At 34.0% G+C, this 19,169-nt stretch overlaps 1 protein-coding gene and 1 pseudogene across 1 annotated transcript in view; one reads left to right on the top strand and one right to left on the bottom strand.

Moving 5' to 3' along the window:
* LOC121392397 (probable myosin light chain kinase DDB_G0271550) overlaps nt 1-16,565 on the bottom strand; it is a 31,547-nt gene extending 14,982 nt beyond the window's left edge. The window contains exons 1-9 of the mRNA XM_041523624.1: nt 16,505-16,565; nt 15,948-16,001; nt 14,551-14,642; nt 14,445-14,501; nt 13,833-13,897; nt 13,690-13,787; nt 13,588-13,628; nt 13,381-13,514; nt 10,488-10,654 (exon numbers count right to left, since the gene is read on the bottom strand). Of these exons, the coding sequence (XP_041379558.1) occupies nt 10,488-10,654; nt 13,381-13,514; nt 13,588-13,628; nt 13,690-13,787; nt 13,833-13,897; nt 14,445-14,501; nt 14,551-14,642; nt 15,948-16,001; nt 16,505-16,565 (769 nt within the window). The remainder of the gene's footprint in view (nt 1-10,487; nt 10,655-13,380; nt 13,515-13,587; nt 13,629-13,689; nt 13,788-13,832; nt 13,898-14,444; nt 14,502-14,550; nt 14,643-15,947; nt 16,002-16,504) is intronic.
* A 38-nt stretch (nt 16,566-16,603) lies between these two features.
* Nucleotides 16,604-18,762, top strand: LOC121392401 (annotated as a pseudogene).
* The last annotated feature ends 407 nt before the right edge of the window (nt 18,763-19,169 follow it).

Raw genomic sequence — 19,169 nt, 5'->3', positions numbered from 1 at the left:
TAGACCAACTAATGAATTAATAAAGTTTGTGGTAAAATTGAACACAACTATTTATTTTATCCTGAGAATGTGTCATTGCCCTCTCTTGGATCCACCATCAATATCATTCTTCAAGAGCTATATATGATACTATCACATTTCTGTGACTTCTTGTTTGAGGTATTTATACCTGAAGTCATTCATCAGTTCATCTGGACCCTTTTCATTCTGTACACTAGTCCATCTATTTCTTCTGAATGGAGTATATTTTGCATGTAATATTATGGATATCAATGTGCTTGTGTGTTCCAGCAATCCTTTTCATTCAGGTGTCCTGTCTACCCCGCCCACCTTTTCTACCCACCCATTCCTTCATTCAAGCATTCAGATATTGTTTATGGATATTACTATAGAGGTCCTTGTTAAGTGACATAGGGGGAAAATGTTGCAGTTAGCAATTTAAAAACATTATAATAATGCCATCTTGTTCTACTAGTACATGTAATGAAATCATCATTATTTCAGAGCATAACCATTATTTAGCTGCCCTCATAATAATCAGGATGGTTTGTTTCCTAGGATTTTGGCGAATTTTAATTCAATTATATGTATCTAGTCAAAAAATTAGAATCAGCCTATACATAGTCGTTTATGGTTCTAGTAAATACATTAACTGTTCTGGCATCACTCTATAGAGACAGAACTAGCGATGTTTATTGGAACTGCTGCATGCTTTATCTACTTTTGTAACCACAGAGCATAGTGAAATGAGACTTGTTGAAGAACATACTTGATCCTTTGAATCAATGATTATTTTGTGTACTTGTGATAGAACATACTTGATCCTTTGAATCAAGCATTGAGCACACAAGCCACCTACCGTTCTTGCAGTTCATACATCTGCTATGAAGCATATAACATTTGTGCATGTGTCATACATCTGCTATGAAGCAATATAGCATTTTTGCATGTATGCTAATAATCTATATAACATTTTGTGCATGTGTCATACATCTGCTATGAAGCAATATAGCATTTTGGCATGTATGCTAATAATCTATATAACATTTGTGCATGTGTGTGTGTGTGTGTGTGTGTGTGTGTGTTGTGTGTAATCTACATTATAAAAATTTGTGTTAAATAAAAATTTTGTGTTAAATATACTTCTGACCAGCAGAAATTACAGAAAAAACATACAGTAGCACATGTAATATAGATGCACCTGCACCAATATATAGCAAAGTTCAGAATTATGGGATAAAAAGCGAACTCTGGCAGCAGTGTTAGTTGTTGAGTGTAGTAAGAGATCACTGACAACGTAGTCTAAGTAATGTCCACGTAGAAGACCCTCTCCCTCGTAACCAACGTTCATTGCATCCAACACAGTTCAGCACCTGTGTAGTTTCATTCACTTTTTGTCTCCATGAAACTCCAAATAGGTCTCGCATTACAGGAACTGGTTCTTTATTTCTGGAAAGTGAAGGAGCTTGGTATGTGTCAATGCTAATATCCAGGACAGAAGAACTGACCTAACAGTCCAAATAATCACACCTCTCAATAGTTTGTTGGAATATTTTGGTAGATCAGGTTAAGATGAATTGACATACTGAACAGAAAAATGAAGATCCAACTTCTTGACATCAATTGTGTACAGTTGGAGAGACAAACTGGTTTTTGATAGTACTGAGCATTAGCTTCCAGCAACCCCATTAGCCAGACTAATAGCTGAGATCTGCTGAGCTTAAACTTCTCCCTTTCATTTATGTAGACTAGTGACTATGGCATCAAACCGCAATGTAGTACGAGTTGCTCCCTGTGTAGGAAGGGTGATTTAGAATGACGGATATCGTTCCCATCCAGGTGACCTTCTTCTCTAATAAATCCTGAACAAACAGGCATTTATTGTGAGTTGTGGGCTAGTAACCCGGCTTGAAAATAAATCCTTGTTCACCTTGCACAGTGAAACAGAGTTGATCTTTGGATGGTAGTAAAACAGCAAGTGAGGATCACCACCTCCACCACTTCTAGGGCAACGCATACAGATGCCTCCATCAGCATACCAAGGCCTCTTCCAGATATGTACCATCCATAAACCAGAAGGGAATAAGTGCTGCTGCATTACCTCTATCACATGCACTGGGTTAATTGATGTTTACTCTTTGTAGGTCGTTTGCTGCTACTACAACTTCTAGATGTTTTTGTAACAATAACAAAGCAGACAGCACAAATTTGATGCGTTGACTTGACCATTTCTTGCCCTAGGGGGGGATATTATTGACCGAATCGTTGCTCTGACAGCATGAATGTATGTCTGTAATTAGCTACAGGATCACCAGGGTTAGTAGATTCAGCAGGTTGATGACCACTGATGCCCGACAACCCTATTAACAAGTGCCACACCGGCGTTTAGAGAAACAGGTGCCGCTTTCTTTAGAGGAGATTTTAGAATTTCATTATAGTTGACTGAGGCCACTACAGAACAAGAACAGAGTACACAGTGCAAGATACCTTGCTGTAAATTTATCATTACCTGTATTAGCAATGAGTGCTACAAAAGACTATCCATGAAAAGAGTGAGCTTCATCTTTCTAAACAGAGAAGTTGACCTGTAGACACTACACTAGATTGAGGAAGTGCTGGAGAACCAAGAGGGGGAGGTTGACTGCAGAACTGATTGTCTGACCTAAAGTGACTCTCTTTTATACTAAACTTTATAAACCAGTTTTACTGTTATAAATATGGTTCTGACAACTGGCAACCAATGGTTTTACTCTACTTGCAGGGCTGTAATTGTTCTGTATATCAATAATTGGGACGTCTTGTCTCTTCATCATTACAATTTCAGGGGCAAACCAAACAAAACAATGTCAGACACTACAGTTATTTTAAACTCTTTTGAAGGAGTGACACAACCACACATATTTACAGTCAACTGACAATTAAAATCTTCTGCTGATCAATATTTTAATAGTATATCATCTTATATCATAATTTATTACTACAAAGAAGGAATATTTTTACAAACACCTATACCATACAAAGTGATGTTATAATATTAAAACATAATTTTATAATTTAATTAAGGTTTGACACATAAAGTGTGTATGATATTATTAATATTATTGTTTAATTTACACATCTACTTCATATGACTTTCATAGTGCAAAATCACATGAGTAACTGTACTTTGGTTCTAAAATTTCAATCCAACCACACTAGTCTACATATATACAATACATTATCCTATTTATAGGTACCTACTTGCTGATCTGTTCTTTTTCATTTCATTTTTATCTAGTCACATTACTGTCTCAATTCTTTGATCTTGTAGTCAAAAAAATTTTTTAATTGGTTTTATTCTTTTCTTTTTCTTGACATCATAGAAACTTTTCTTCTAAAACAACATCAATGGATCAATAGTTATTAAATGGATCCAATAGGTTATCAAATGGATCAAGAGTTTATTAAATGGATCAAGAGGTTATATTAATGGATCAATAGACCAATTAATGAATTTGATCAAAGTTTGTGGGTAAAATTGAACACACTATTTATTTTATCCTGAGAATGATGTCATCACTCTCTCTTGGATCCATTTTTCTTCAAACCATCAATATCATTCTTCATAAGCTATATATTACACCATCACATTTCTTGAATTCTTGTTTTGAGTGTATTCTCTATATCTGAAGCAACTTATCTATTTCATTCTGGCTAATGAGCATATTTCCCATGTATTATGATATCAATGTGCCTCATGTGTTCCTATCCTTTCATTCAGGTATCTACCCAGCCACCTTTTCTACCCATTCATCCAGCATTCAGATATTCCTTGTTAAATGCAGTATTATATCACTATCAAATGTTGAATTAATATTAAAAACATTATAATAATGCCACCTTGTTCACTAGTAACAACTGTAATGAATCTATAGTATTTCAGGCATTTTTTTCAGAGCATTACCAATTGTTATGTTATTATTTAGTCTACTTTAAATATATTCAGCTATTTAAAATTTGTGGCGTCAGCTATAGAGACAGCATTGAGTGCACAGCTGACTTAATTTGATCCTTTCTTAAATTCAAGCATTGCATGACGCCACCTGCCGTTCTTGCTGTTCATATATCTGCTATGAAGCATCACATTATGATTAGCGTATGTGCTAATCTACACATTTTGTGCATGTGTGTATGTCTGTGTGATCTACATATATAAAAATTGGGTTTTGTGTAAAATTAGTTCCATATCCTTCTGAACAGCGAAATTACATACAATAGCATACATACATACATACATACATACATACAATAGCACATGTAATATCCGATGCACCTGCACCAAAATATAGCAAAGTTCAGAAGTATGTTGAGTTCTCCAGCATCAGTTAGTTGTTGAGTGTAGTGAAGAGATCACTGACAACGAGTTAGTAAGTAATGTCACCTGTATAAGACCCTCTCCCTCGTAACCACCGTTCATTGCCATCCAACATAGTTCAACACCTGTGAGTTCATTCACTTTTGTCTCCATGAAACTCCAAATAGGTCTGCGCATTACAGGAACTGTTCTTTATTGTCTGGAAAGTGAGCGAGCTTGGTAGTGTGATCAATGCTATATCCAGGACAGAGGAACGAACTGACCTAAAAGTCCAGAAATCAATCACCTTCTCAATAGTTGTTGGACTATTTTGGTTAGATCAGGTTAAGATTGAATTGACATACTGAACAAAAATGAGAACCCAACTTCTTGACATCAATTGTTACAGTTGGATAGACATGAACTGTTTGGATAGTACTTGCAGTATTAGCTTCAGCAACCCATTAGCAAGAGTAATGGCTGAGATCTGGCAGCATCAAACTTCTCTCCTTTCATTATGTAGACTAGGGTGACTATTGCATCAAACCGTAATGTTCGTACGAGCTGCTCCCTTGAGGAATCATGATTAAGAATGACAGATATGGTCCCCCATCCATGTGACTTCTTCTCTAATAGAATCCTGAACAAACCGGCATTTATGGTGATTCTGGGCTGGTAACCAGTTGAAAATGAATCCTTGTTCACCTTGCACAGTGAAACAGAGTTGATCTTGGATGGTAGTAAAACAGCAAAGTGAGGATCCCACCACCTCCACCACTTCTAGGGCAAACGCATACCATGCCTCCATCAGCATTACCAAGGCCTCTTCCAGGATATGTATACCATCCAGAAACCAGAGGAATAACCGTGCTGCTGCATTACCTCTATCACACACTGTTTTGATGGAATAGTTTACTCTTGAGGTCGTTTGCTGCTACTACAACTTCTAGATGTTTTGTAACATTAGCTTTTTCAAAGCAGACAGCACAAATTTGATGCGGTTGACTTGCACCATTTCTTTGCCACTAATATTATGACCCCCGTTGCTCGACAGCATGAATGTATGTTTTCTATTAGCTTCAGACTCAGTAGATTCAGCAGGTTTATGACCACTGATGCCCCAACAAACCGATTCCAGTGCCACATTACCACAGACCGGCGGTTAGAAGAAACCAGGTGCCGCTTTCTTTAGGAGAGATTTGTAGAATTTACATTATAGTTGACTGAGGCCCACTACAGAAACAAGAAAGAGTAACATGTGCAAGATACACTTGCTTAAAATTTATCATTACCCCTGTATCAGTAGCAATAGCATAGTGCTACAAAGACTATCCAGAAAAAGTGAGCTTCCATCTTTTCTAACAAAGGAGCAAGTTGACCTGTAACACTACTACTGAGTTGAGGAAGTGCTGGAGAACCAAAGGGGGGAGGGTGACTGCAGAACTGATTGTCTGACCTAAAGTGACTCTCTTTTTATACCTAAACTTTATAACCAGTTTTACTGGTTATAAATTTGGTCTGACAACTGGCAAACAATGGTTTTTTACTCTACTGCAGGGCTTGTAAATTGTTCTGTATATCAATAATGGGGACGTCTTGTCTCTTCATCATTACAATTTCAGGGGCAGCCCCAACAACATAATGTCGGACACTACAGTTTATTTTTAACTCTTTTGAAGGAGTGAACACACACACATCATGTACAATACAATCAACTGACAATTAAAATCTTCTGCTGATCAATATTCTAATAAGTATATCATCTTATATCATAATTTATTACTACAAGAAGTATATCCATCTTATTCGTAATTTATTACTACAAGAAGGATATTTTTACAAACACCTATACCATACAAGTGATGTTATATATTAAAAACATAATTTTATAATTTAATTAAGGTTTGACAATAAAGTGTTGTAGGGGGGGGGGTGGATATTATTAATATTATTGTTTAATTTACACATCTACTTCATATGACTTTCATATTGCAAAAATCACATGAGTACTGTACTTTGGTTCTAAATTTCAAATCCAACACACACTAGTCTACATATATACATACATTATACCTATTTATAGGTACTACTTGCTGATCTGTTCTTTTCATTTCCCCATTTTTATCTAGTCACATTTTACTGTCTCAATTCTTTGATCTTGTAGTCAAAAAAAAAATTTTTAATTCTTTTTCTTTTCTTGACATCATAGATAAACAATCAATGGATCAATAGGTTTATTAAATGGATCAATAGGTTATCAATGGATCAAACGTTTATTAAATGGATCAAGAGGTTTATATTAATGGATCAGTAGACCAATTAATGAATTGATCAAAGTTTGTGGGTAAAATTGAACACAACTATTTACTTTATCTTGAGAATGATGTCATCACTCTCTCTTGGATCCATTTCTTCAAACCATCAATCATTCTTCATAGAGCTATATATAACACCATCACATTCTTGAATTCTTTGTTTGAGGTATTCTATATCTGAAGTCAATTTATCTATTTCATTCTGGCTAATGAGCATATTTCCATGTATTATGATATCAATGTGCTCATGTGTTTCAGCTATCCTTTCATTCAGGTATCTACCCAGCCACCTTTTTCTACCCCATTCATCCACGCATTCAGAATATTCCTTGTTAAGTGACAGTATTATATCACTATCAATGTTGAATTAGATATTAAAAACATATAATAAGCCACCTTTGTTCTACTAGTACATGTAATTGAATCTTTCTTATAGATTTCAGCATTTTTTCAGAGCATTACCAATTGTCATTTTAGCTGCCCTCATAATATGTATCTAGTCAAAAATTTTAGAATCGGCTACATAGTTTGTTGTATGTTATTATTAGTCTACTTTAAAAATATTGTCAGCTATTTAAAATTTGTGGCCAGCTATAGAGACAGCAATTGAGTGCACAGACTGACCTTTATTGATCCTTTCTTGAATCAAGCATTGGTATGCAGCCACCTGCCGTTCTTTGCTGTTTCATATATCTGCTATGAAACATCACATTATTAGCGTATGTGCTAATCTACACATTTTTGTGCATGTGTGTGTATCTACATATATAAAAATTGGGTTTGTGTGTAAAATTAGTTCCATATACTTCTGAAAACAGCAGAAATTCCAACAAAATACATACAATAGCATACATACATACATACATACAATAGCCATGTAATATCGATGCACCTGCACCAAAATATAGCAAAAGTTCAGAAGTATGGGATAAAAGTTGAGTTCTGCAGCAGTGTTAGATGTTGAGTGTAGTGAAGAGATCACTGACAACGTAGTCTAAGTAATGTCCACGTAAAGACCCCTCCTCCGTAACCAACGTTCATTGCCATCCACATAGTTCAGCAAAAACCTGAGTTCATTCACTTTTGACGTCTCCTCCATGAAACTCCAAATAGGTCTGCGCATTACAGGAACTGGTTCTTTATTGTCTGGAAAGGTGAAGGAGCTTGGTATGTGATCAATGCTATAATCCAGGACAGAAGAACTGACCTAACAGTCCAGAATAATCACAACTTCTCAATAGTTGTTGGAATATTTTGGTAGATCAGGTTAAGATGTGAATTGACATACTGAACAGAAAAATGAAGACCCAACTTCTTGACATCAATTGTTACAGTTGGATAGACATAACTGTTTTGAATAGTACTGAGTATTAGCTTCCAGCAACCCATTAGCAAGAGTAATGGCTGAGATCTGGCGAGCATCAAACTTCTTTCTCCTTTCATTTATGTAGACTAGGTGACTATTGGCATCAAACCGTAATGTAGTACGAGCTGCTCCCTTGTAGGAATCATGATTAAGAATGACAGATATGGTTCCCATCCAGGTGACTTCTTCTCTAATAGAATCCTGACAAACAGGGCATTTATGGTGAGTTCTGGGCTGGTAACCAGGTTGAAATATGAAATCCTTGTTCACCTTGCACAGTGAAACAGAGTTGATCTTGGATGGTAGTAAAACAGCAAAGTGAGGATCACCACCTCACCCACTTCTAGGGCAACGCATACAGATGCCTCCATAGCATTACCGAGGCCTCTTCCAGGATATGTACCATCCAGAAACCAGAAGGGAATAAGTGCTGCTGCATTACCTCTATTACAGCACTGTTTAAATGGAGTTTTTACTCTTGTAGGTCGTTTGCTGCTACTACAACTTCTAGATGTTTTGTAACAATAGACAAAGCAGACAGCACAAATTTGATGCGGTTGACTTGACAACCATTTCTTTGCCCTAATATTATTGACCGACCGACCGTTATCCGACAGCATGAATGTATGTTTCTATTAGCTTCAGACTCAGTAGATTCAGCAGGTTGATGACCACTGATGGCCCGAACAAAACCTATTACCAGTGCCACAACCGGCGGTTAGAGAAACAGGTGCCGCTTTCTTTAGAGGAGATTTGTAGAATTTCATTATAGTTGACTGAGGCCACTACAGAAACAAGAACAAGAGTAAACAGTGAAAGATACACTTGCTGTTTGCTGTAAATTTATCATTACCTGTAGTAGGCAATGAGTGCTACAAAGACTATCCAGAAAAGAGTGAGCTTCATCTTTCTAAACAGGAGTAAGTTGACCTGTGGACACTACACTAGAGTTGAGAAGTGCTGGAGAACCAAGAGGGGGAGGGTGACTGCAGAACTGATTGTCTGACCTAAAGTGACTCTCTTTTATACCTAAACTTTATAAACCAGTTTTACTGGTTATAAATTGTGCTGACAACTGGTAAACAATGGTTTTACTCTACTTGCAGGGCTGTAATTGTTCTGTATATCAATAATTGGGACATTTTGTCTCTTCATTCTTACAAGCAACCAAACAACCAAATGTCGGACACTACAGTTTATTTTTAACTCTTTTGAAGGAGTGACACACATACACCCACAATATGTACAAGTCAACTGACAATCTTCTGCTGATCAATATTCTAATAGTATATCATCTTATATCATAATTTTACTACACAAGAAGGAACAACCACCACCTATACCATACAAAGTGATGTTGTAATACTAATAAAAAAGAGTTAACATAATTTATAATTTAACGAAATCACTGCTGACTAAATCGTTCTAATGTCTTAAAGCATCCTTCAGCTTACTGACCAAATCCTATAAGAAGCAAAAAGTAGAATGTGACTGTTGTAAGAGAGGAGAAATAAATACCTCAATTGTTCTTGTGTGCAACTGATTGAACATTGTTACATTCTATATGATCTCCTTCCTATGTAACAAATATAGTGTACTATAATTAATAATAATTACAATCTATTACCTCAGTTTAAGGTCAATTAAAAAAACAGGTTTGTCCACTTTTTTTGTCCAAATGATTACTCTAAAGAAATAAGAATGAAAATTAATTTGGAAAAGATAGTATATACTTTAATATAATAATCTAGTCTCCAGTCAACGTCAACTACATGTGGCAATGTTGATCTCACTCTGAAATAATAAAGTTAGACATTTAACAATAATTAATACTAAATCACACGACACCACTAATTAGAAACACAGTCAATAAACACAGATATGTACCTTCCTAAGGTAGCACGTATAGCTGGTTTGTTTCCTGAAAAAAAAATTAACGAAAATGAAGAATATAGAAGAAGCTTAATGTGTTGTAGCATGCGTATGTACATGTTGTGGTATTGATACTACGCTGTATAGAGTCTGTAATGCTTTTATTCTATCAGGTGTATATTTACAATCCTCTAAGGTAGCACTAGAGAAGGAGAAATGATAATTACTGATCATATAAATCAAGTTGTGTTTAGGACTTATTAGAAGTAGTCTCGGTCCCAGACACATGTGCCAGTATATGCCAGTAGGTCTGGGGACGAGACTATATCATAACATTATTATGTCAAAAAAATTATCCACTGAAATACAAAATTTTAAGCTGTAAAGAAGCAGTTCAGTATTAATATTTATATATTTTACAAAGGAGATACCAAAACTTACCTCAAATAGCTCCATCAGTATCAGTACGAGCTGCTTCTAAAATAAATGTCATCAGTGCAGAGAAACTCTCCTTAGCAAACACCTTGACTTATCTTAGATAATTTAGGATCATCTGAGAAAAGGAAAGGGAGTGGTCGTCTTCTTTAATAGCATTACTTACCTTGTAAGGTTTGCGGGTCCAGATCTTCTAGAGTAGCTTGTACAGCAAGTTGTGCAAGTCTTGCGAATGTTTTGTCGTCAAATGAAGAAGATCCTGCGACTTGTAGCCCTCGAAGTGTACTTTGTGACAACTCCATCTTGATGGTGCAAAAGAAGGGGTGTGGCTGGCTACAGTTAATTAACTAACCTTTAATTGATCATAATCATAATTTTATAATTAGACTGGGTATGAGAAAAAAATTTTTTTAGGACATACAATATAAAATGTACTACATAAATGTATAATTTACATATGACAATACAAACAACTGATATTTAATTGAAGTAAGATCAATCCCTGATATAAACCGGTTTTAATAACAGGTTTAACAAAATCATGATGAGTTACTCTCAGCTGATGCAGATCGATACTGATAGTACTGGTCATAGACGTTGTCCAAAGAAGTTCTGTTGCGTTACTTTCATCAGAGATATCTGTATCAATACTAACTCTATTTTCCTCGTTACATTCTGTGGGAGAAGGAGTTTCTAAATGAATTCGCTTTGTGTTTATTAATTGTAGGGTTATCTCATCACTACCAGTAATGGAACGTTTATGTCCCTATAAAAAATGCATGTATTAAATAATACATCATCTCTTTATAGTGTCTTTTTTATTTTTGTCCATCCAATGTCCTATTTAATATAATTATATTCTATCCATTTACTGGAAAGTTGGAGGAGGCATTCTTCTTTTACTTGCTGCCTCAGCCATTAATTTTTCCTGCTCTAGTTTTTTACTTCATCATCCTTAATAACAATAGAACAACTAATATTATATGTATTACTACTATATGTATTATTATATGTATTATTGTATGTATTATTGTATGTATTGTAGTATGTATTATTATATGTATTATTGTATGTATTATTGTATGTATTGTAGTATGTATTATAGTATGTATTATTGTATGTATTACTATATGTATTATTGTATGTATTATTGTATGTATTATTGTATGTATTACTATATGTATTATTGTATGTATTATTGTATGTATATTATATGTATTATAGTTGTATTATTGTATGTATTACTATATGTATTATTGTATGTATTATTGTATGTATTATTGTATGTATTACTATATGTATTATTGTATGTATTATTGTATGTATTATTATATGTATTATTGTATGTATTATTGTATGTATTATTGTATGTATTGTAGTATGTATTATATATGTATTATTGTATGTATTATTGTATGTATTGTAGTATGTATTATAGTATGTATATTATTATGTATTACTATATGTATTATTGTATGTATTATTGTATGTATTATTATATGTATTATTATATGTATTATTGTATGTATTATTGTATGTATTATTGTATGTATTATTGTATGTATTATTGTATGTATTACTATATGTATTATTGTATGTATTATTGTATGTATTATTATATGTATTATTGTATGTATTATTGTATGTATTATATATGTATTATTGTATGTATTATTATATGTATTATTGTATTATTATATGTATTATTGTATGTATTATTATATGTATTATTATATGTATTATTGTATGTATTATTATATGTATTATTGTATGTATTATTGTATTATTATATGTATTATATGCATTATTGTATGTATTATTATATGTATTTTTGTATGTATTATTATATGTATTATTGTATGTATTATTGTATGCATTATTGTATTATTATATGTATTATATGTATTATTGTATGTATTATTATATGTATTATTATATGTATTATTGTATGTATTATTGTATGTATTATTGTATGTATTATTATATGTATTATATTATTATTGTATTATTATATGTATTATTATATGTATATATATGTATTATTGTATGTATTATTGTATGTATTACTATATGTATTATTGTATGTATTATTGTATGTATATTATATATATTACCTTCATCCAAGAATGGTCTAGTGCTTCAGTTGTTGTTATTCTCTTATTAACATCAATAGTTAATAGTTTAGATATCAGATCAATGGCTAGGAGGAAGACAGAGAGAAACGTTGTCACCAAATGTCATTTCCACATACATCATTAGACACTTCTTTCCAATATTCTTTAGGAAACGAGTATCTAGCTTGACATATTTGATCTTGAAGAGTATACTCCTAATTTCATCAGAAAATGGTGGATAACCACCCAGCCTAACAATAAAGATACCTTAATATTCATTAAGTAAATTCCTCACATGATATAAAGAATGACACCTAAACTCCAGCAATCTACAGCCTTACTATAGCCACCAAGACCAGCTGACTTATGATCTAGAGTAATGAAGAATTAAAAATGCGGGAAATGTCAGTCAATGCCAAACCAAAGAAACAAGGCAGAGAAATAGAGCTATGAATCATTAACTAACTACAACTACTTAATTCTGTGTGTGAGTACTATATTACTATCAACCACGTAATGGAGTCAATAGATAATGATATATACTGAATTCCATTACGATCTATATGGATATTAGGGCTAACACATATATTGGGATTGTACCTTGACCCAGAGCTAACCCTCAACTTAAACTTGGATCAAATGCAGAACTAACCTGACCCAGCGAGCTATACATGACCAATAGTTTAGCATTGTCATACCTCCATCTTTAAATAATTGTTTCCATCAAAGACTACTATATTAATAATAATGTCTAAGGCTTGCAAAAACGTGCACACATTTAAATGCTATTATATGAACAATATTATACTATATCAATGATGTTAAAGCTTGCCTCAATGTACTAGCAATGATATATTAATGTTAACTACATCAACAATATATCCTGCTGATATCAAATGGCAGATAGCATTGATGTTTTGTGTAGTAGTATAATATGTGATATACCTCAGAGCTAAGTAGCTAGGAGTACCACAGAGAGTTTTCATGAGTGATTGTTCTCCTACAAACTTGGAGAGACCAAAATCAGTGACTTTAATAAGAGTTTCATTTTCGTCTGATGAGAGAAGTATATTCTCAGGCTAGAAGAGAAAAAATTTACTGAAGTATACAAGAATATGCAAGAATGACAAAAAGATTAGAAAAGAACAATACCTTAAGATCCCTATGTGTGATACCTTTGTCATGCAAATACTGTGTGTGTATGTGAGAGAGAGAGAGAGAGCTCAACTAGGAGATAATCTATCAGATCTTACCTAACAGCTACTAAAATCTGATAAAAGAGAAGTTTTGCTACTGACTCAGAAAACTTTCCTACACTCACAACTCTATCAACAGTTTCTCCTCCTTCAACACTAACCGATAGTAAACATAAAAAAATATGATATTTTAACCCTTACAGTTCTAGAACTATATAAAGTGCATCAGTACTTTCAAACAAATCTTCAACACGTATAATACAGGGCTAGAATAGAAGGGTTAATATTAAGAATGAACAGTTGAATAGAAGGGTTAAATATTATATGAAGAATGAACAGTTGTGCAACTTCTATTACAGTACATGTACATCATGTCTGCATCTATTACATGTACATGTACATCAATGTCTGCATCTATTACATGTACATGTACATCAATGTCTGCATCTATTACATGTACATGTACATCAATGTCTGCATCTATTACATGTACATGCTACATCAATGTCTGCATCTATTACATGTACATGTACATCAATGTCTGTATCTATTACATGTACATGTACATCAATGTCTGCATCTATTACATGTACATGTACATCAATGTCTGCATCTATTACATGTACATGTACATCAATGTCTGCATCTATTACATGTACATTACATCAATGTCTGCATCTATTACATGTACATGTACATCAATGTCTGCATCTATTACATGTACATGTACATCAATGTCTGTATCTATTACATGTACATGTACATCAACTTCTATACATGTACATGTAATTTACATTACTAACTGTAACTTACATGTTGCATTGATTTGATAATCGTGACCTCTTCCATAGCGGCTCTATCTAACTGGGGCTAGAGCAAGTGTGATAATGACTTGTTATAAATGTTGTCACATACTTACTCCAACAGAGAAGTTTTCTTTACTAATGATCTTCACTGCAAATTTTTGACAAGTATCTTTCTCAAATGCTAACTTACTTCTCCCAAGCTCCTCTATAAGCAGGAGGAGTAAGGAAGAGAGGAAAACAGAGAGAGAGAGGAGAAGGAGGCAGCAGGGTTATAAAAAAGCTAGAGATAGATTACTTACTTTCCAAGTAGTTTGGATATCGTGTATTTTCTCTTTAAATCCTATATATTAATATTATATAATATTAATATTGTATTATATTAATATTTTATTATATTAATATTGTATTATATTAATATTGTATTATATTAATATTTTATTATATTAATATTGTATTATGTTAATATTGTATTATATTATATTGTATTATATTAATATTGTATTATATTAATATTGTATATGTTAATATTGTATTATATTAATATTGTATTATGTTAATATTGTATTATATTAATATTTTATTATATTAATATTTGTATTATAGATATTTATGAGCACATGACTTACTTGAGGTAATTTACTGTTATTGTCTGACGCACTTTTATCATTGAAAACAAACACTGAATTAAAAGAAAATAGAGCAATTAACTTGCAATGTCTGAATTATTATCTATCTATATATCTGTTACTCCATTCATGTAATATTAACCTTTATTGTTCTTAAAAGATAAACTGATTTCATCATCACTATTGAGAACAGATGTTTTATTTTTCCCTATTTTCTCTCCATTAACAAATGTGCCATTTGTACTAGAGAGAGAGAGAGAGAGAGAGAGAGAGAGAGAGACAGAGAGAGAGAGAGACAGAGAGAGAGAGAGACAGAGAGAGAGAGAGAGAGAGGACGAGAGAGAGAGAGAGAGAGAGGAGAGAGAGAGAGAGGAGAGAGAGAGGAAGAGAGAGGAGAGAGACGAGAGAGAGAGAGAGAGAGAGAGACAGAGAGAGAGAGAGAGAGACAGAGAGAGAGAGACAGAGAGAGAGAGAGACAGAGAGAGAGAGAGAGAGACAGAGAGAGAGAGAGAGACAGAGAGAGAGAGAGAACAGAGAGAGAGAGACAGAGAGAGGAGAGACAGAGAGAGAGAGAGACAGAGAGAGAGAGACAGAGAGAGAGAGAGACAGAGAGAGAGAGACAGAGACAGAGAGAGAGAAGCGGAGAGAGACCGAGACAGAGAGACAAAGACAGAGACAGAGAGACAGAGAGAGAGAGAGACAGAGAGAGCAGAGGACAGAGAGACAGAGAGAGACAGAGAGACAGAGACAGAGAGACAAAGACAGAGACAGAGAGACAGAGAGAGAGACAGAGAGAGGGAGAGAGAGACAGAGAGAGGGAGAGAGAGGGAGAGAGAGACAGAGAGAGAGAGGAAGAGTCTATTACTATATAATATTAACAGTACCTCTTATCTTGTAGAAACACAACATATTTACTGGAATCAGTTTTACTTTGTGTCCTAATATAAAAAAAGCAATAAATAAATATAGGGCCAATAAATTTAGTTATCCATCAATTTCATACTACACATCTATTTCCCCTCTATACATCCATTTCCCTCTATGTATCCATTTCCCCTCTATGTATCCATTTTCCCTCTATATATCTATTTCCCCTCTATGTATCCATTTCCCCTGTATATATCATTTCCCCTCTATGTATCCATTCCCTGTATATATCTATTTCCCCTCTATGTATCCATTTCTTACTCGAAATACTCTGAAGTGGGTGTTGCTGAATGTACGAAAGTGAGGATTAGAGCGACCACCTCTTTGTTCAAAGCAATAATCACAATCGTCTGCTCGTCCAAATGTGTATTCATCTTTATATAGATCTAAACCAAAACAATACATATATACTGGAATGGATTAGTAAGAACAGTCTTGCCTATGCCAGTAAGGCCTTTGCCTAAGGGAAATAGTCTTCCCCACAATATTTGGCTCTCTGTTTCACCATCAATACCTTCTGCACCATCCTCTTCGTCTGGGAAGTCACCAATATCGAGAGTTGGTCCGCAATCCATTAATTGGGAAAACTCTGATAAAACCTCTCCTACAAAGTATGCAAGCACGTGGAAATAGTTCTGATCGTAAAGGGTTAAATTAACTGATTGAGGAACATGTCTTCTTCTGGTTCGTTTTGTTTGTGTTGAAGAATTTCAAGATGAAGCTCGATCAAAACTGGACAGGAACAGTTGGAGTTACTACTCATCTGGGCAAACCACTGAACATACCCTCAAAGACAATATAGATGCTTACTCTCGGTGAGATGATGATTATAGCAGCCACACCCCTCAATCATCTGCTAACTTTCTCTTAGATATGTCATACGTCCCAGAGTGTTAGCTGATGTCTCTAACACTGATCTAAGAACAACAATACTTGGACAACAAGTGGAATTTCCTATTGTGTGCCCACCAACTGCTATGCAGTGTCTAGCACATCCTGAAGGAGAGAAGGCAACAGCAAGAGGTAGTATATTAATGTCTGCAAATAACTCAACCATTTCCTTCCTCTTTATGCTCCTGTTTTTTCTCATATCTCTCTCTCTCTCTCTCTCTCTCTCTCCTTCGCAGCACTAGAATGGGTACTTGTATGACGTTAAGTTCATGGTCAACTACTTGTTTAGAAGATGTTGCTGAAGAAAGTGGCAAGTAACTTGAGATGGTTTTCAAAACTGTACATTTATACCATTCAAGATTTGACTTATAGTTTAGTTAAAGAGCAGAAAAGTCTGGTATAAAAGCATTAGCAGGACATTAGACACACCAGAACTTGGTAACAGATATGCTGATGTTCGAAATAGTTTTTCTCTACCTCCACCTCCATTTATCACTGGCAAACTTTATCACAGGCACAGCTCACTCTTCCTTGTCAATAATATCAAGGATCAGCTTTGCATCATTATACTAAGAACCTTATTGATCCTAGTTTAACATGGAATCTATTGATTGGCTACGTAGTATTACATCTCTCAATTGTATTAAAAGGTATATTAAGAGCTGAAGATGCCAGAGAAGCACTACATCATGATGTACAAGGTATTATAGTTTCTAATCATGGAGCTAGACAACCTTGATGGAGTTTCCAGCTACTGTAAGTGGTTAAATTATATTGTGTTATATCTTATAACTTGTATGTATAGATTGAATGTTTTATCAAGATAGTACAGAGGTTGGAGAAAGATAGAGTATTTATTGATGGAGGAATTAAGACATGGCACTGAGGTATTAAAGGCTCTGTCATTAGGGGCTAGAGCTGGTTTGTAGGTCGACTATCTCTGGGGTGCTAGCTTGTAAGGTAAAGAAGAAAGTTAGATGTGTTATATATATATATAAATGACATTTCTTAATAAAGGGAGAAGAAGGTGCTTATGAAGTCCTGAGTCTATTAAAGGAGGAGCTAGACATGCCATGGTTCTATCAGGATGTGCTAATATCACTGATGTTCATACTAGTTCAACTTAGTAGTACATAAAACATACTATACTTATCATAAGGCAAAATTATGAATTATATAAATAATAATTGATGGTAATTTAAAATAGTAATTAATTATGTAATAAGGAGGTGTGGGGGGGATGAAATACTGAGGTTGAGTTCTTAAGAGTGGACATGGATTTATCAGATTATATCTCGTTGATTTCGATACAGGAGAGCTTTATTTTACTTTTACGTCTTATAATCCAGAGAAGAATTCTCGTAGACGTGGACTGACTAGTGTTCAAGTTAAAAATGAAGTTCTTCAGTCTTCCTCGATTGAGAAATTTGATTGGAGGGTATCGGAGCCTATAACTAATGATATTCATTGAGCAATACTAAATAATGAAGTTTTGAACTAGATATTTGATTAGGTTATAAGTCATTATTTATTTTATTACAAAAAAGCATAGAGTACCGATAGAGATATGACAACTTTTGATGGAAAATTAATACATTTATGTGTGGTCATTAGGTTTGGGATCTAGCTTATGGTGTTTAATTTTATTTAATATGGATGTTTTTGCTTGAGCGAGAAACTATTAAGAGCATATCTGACATTAACCTACTGTAATAGACTGATGTTCATTTCTAATTGTTTCTCAATCAGATTTCTTCAGAGATGGATGTGAAAGAGAAAGAGATCGAAGCTCAAGCTAAAAACTATAGTGGACGAAAAATAGGTCACAAAATGTCTATATGCTGTGAAGACACTTGCTTTGATGCTACGTGGTCCTATTAGACGAATTTAACAAGAATACGACATTAAAAAAAAACGGCTTTGACAGGTAAACTGTTACATGTAATGGAAAACTTTTAATTTACTCATCAGATATAATAAGATAACTAGTTATTAAAGAGTTACATATGTCGAAAATGCTGCAATATTTTAATAAAATTTAATTTATCATTTTATTTTTCTTTATTCTGATTTGGCCATTTCTCATTTATTTCATTCTTCTAGTTAGTACAGCAATCACTACACAACCGGTCATAATTTTTACCGTTCCCATCGAAGCTATCTTGAGTTTCTTGTTGGTTCCTATTTTATGTTAGAATTTAGGCATACAAATGCCAGCCATAGCTGCTGGTGAAGGTAAGAAACATCTTGAATGAAATCATTATGAAGAATTAACAAGTAGCACAATA

This window comes from Gigantopelta aegis, unplaced genomic scaffold (assembly GCF_016097555.1).
Source record: "Gigantopelta aegis isolate Gae_Host unplaced genomic scaffold, Gae_host_genome ctg3740_pilon_pilon, whole genome shotgun sequence".
NCBI classification, from domain to species: Eukaryota; Metazoa; Mollusca; class Gastropoda; order Neomphalida; family Peltospiridae; genus Gigantopelta; species Gigantopelta aegis.
This window is presented reverse-complemented; position numbering and strand designations above follow the sequence as displayed.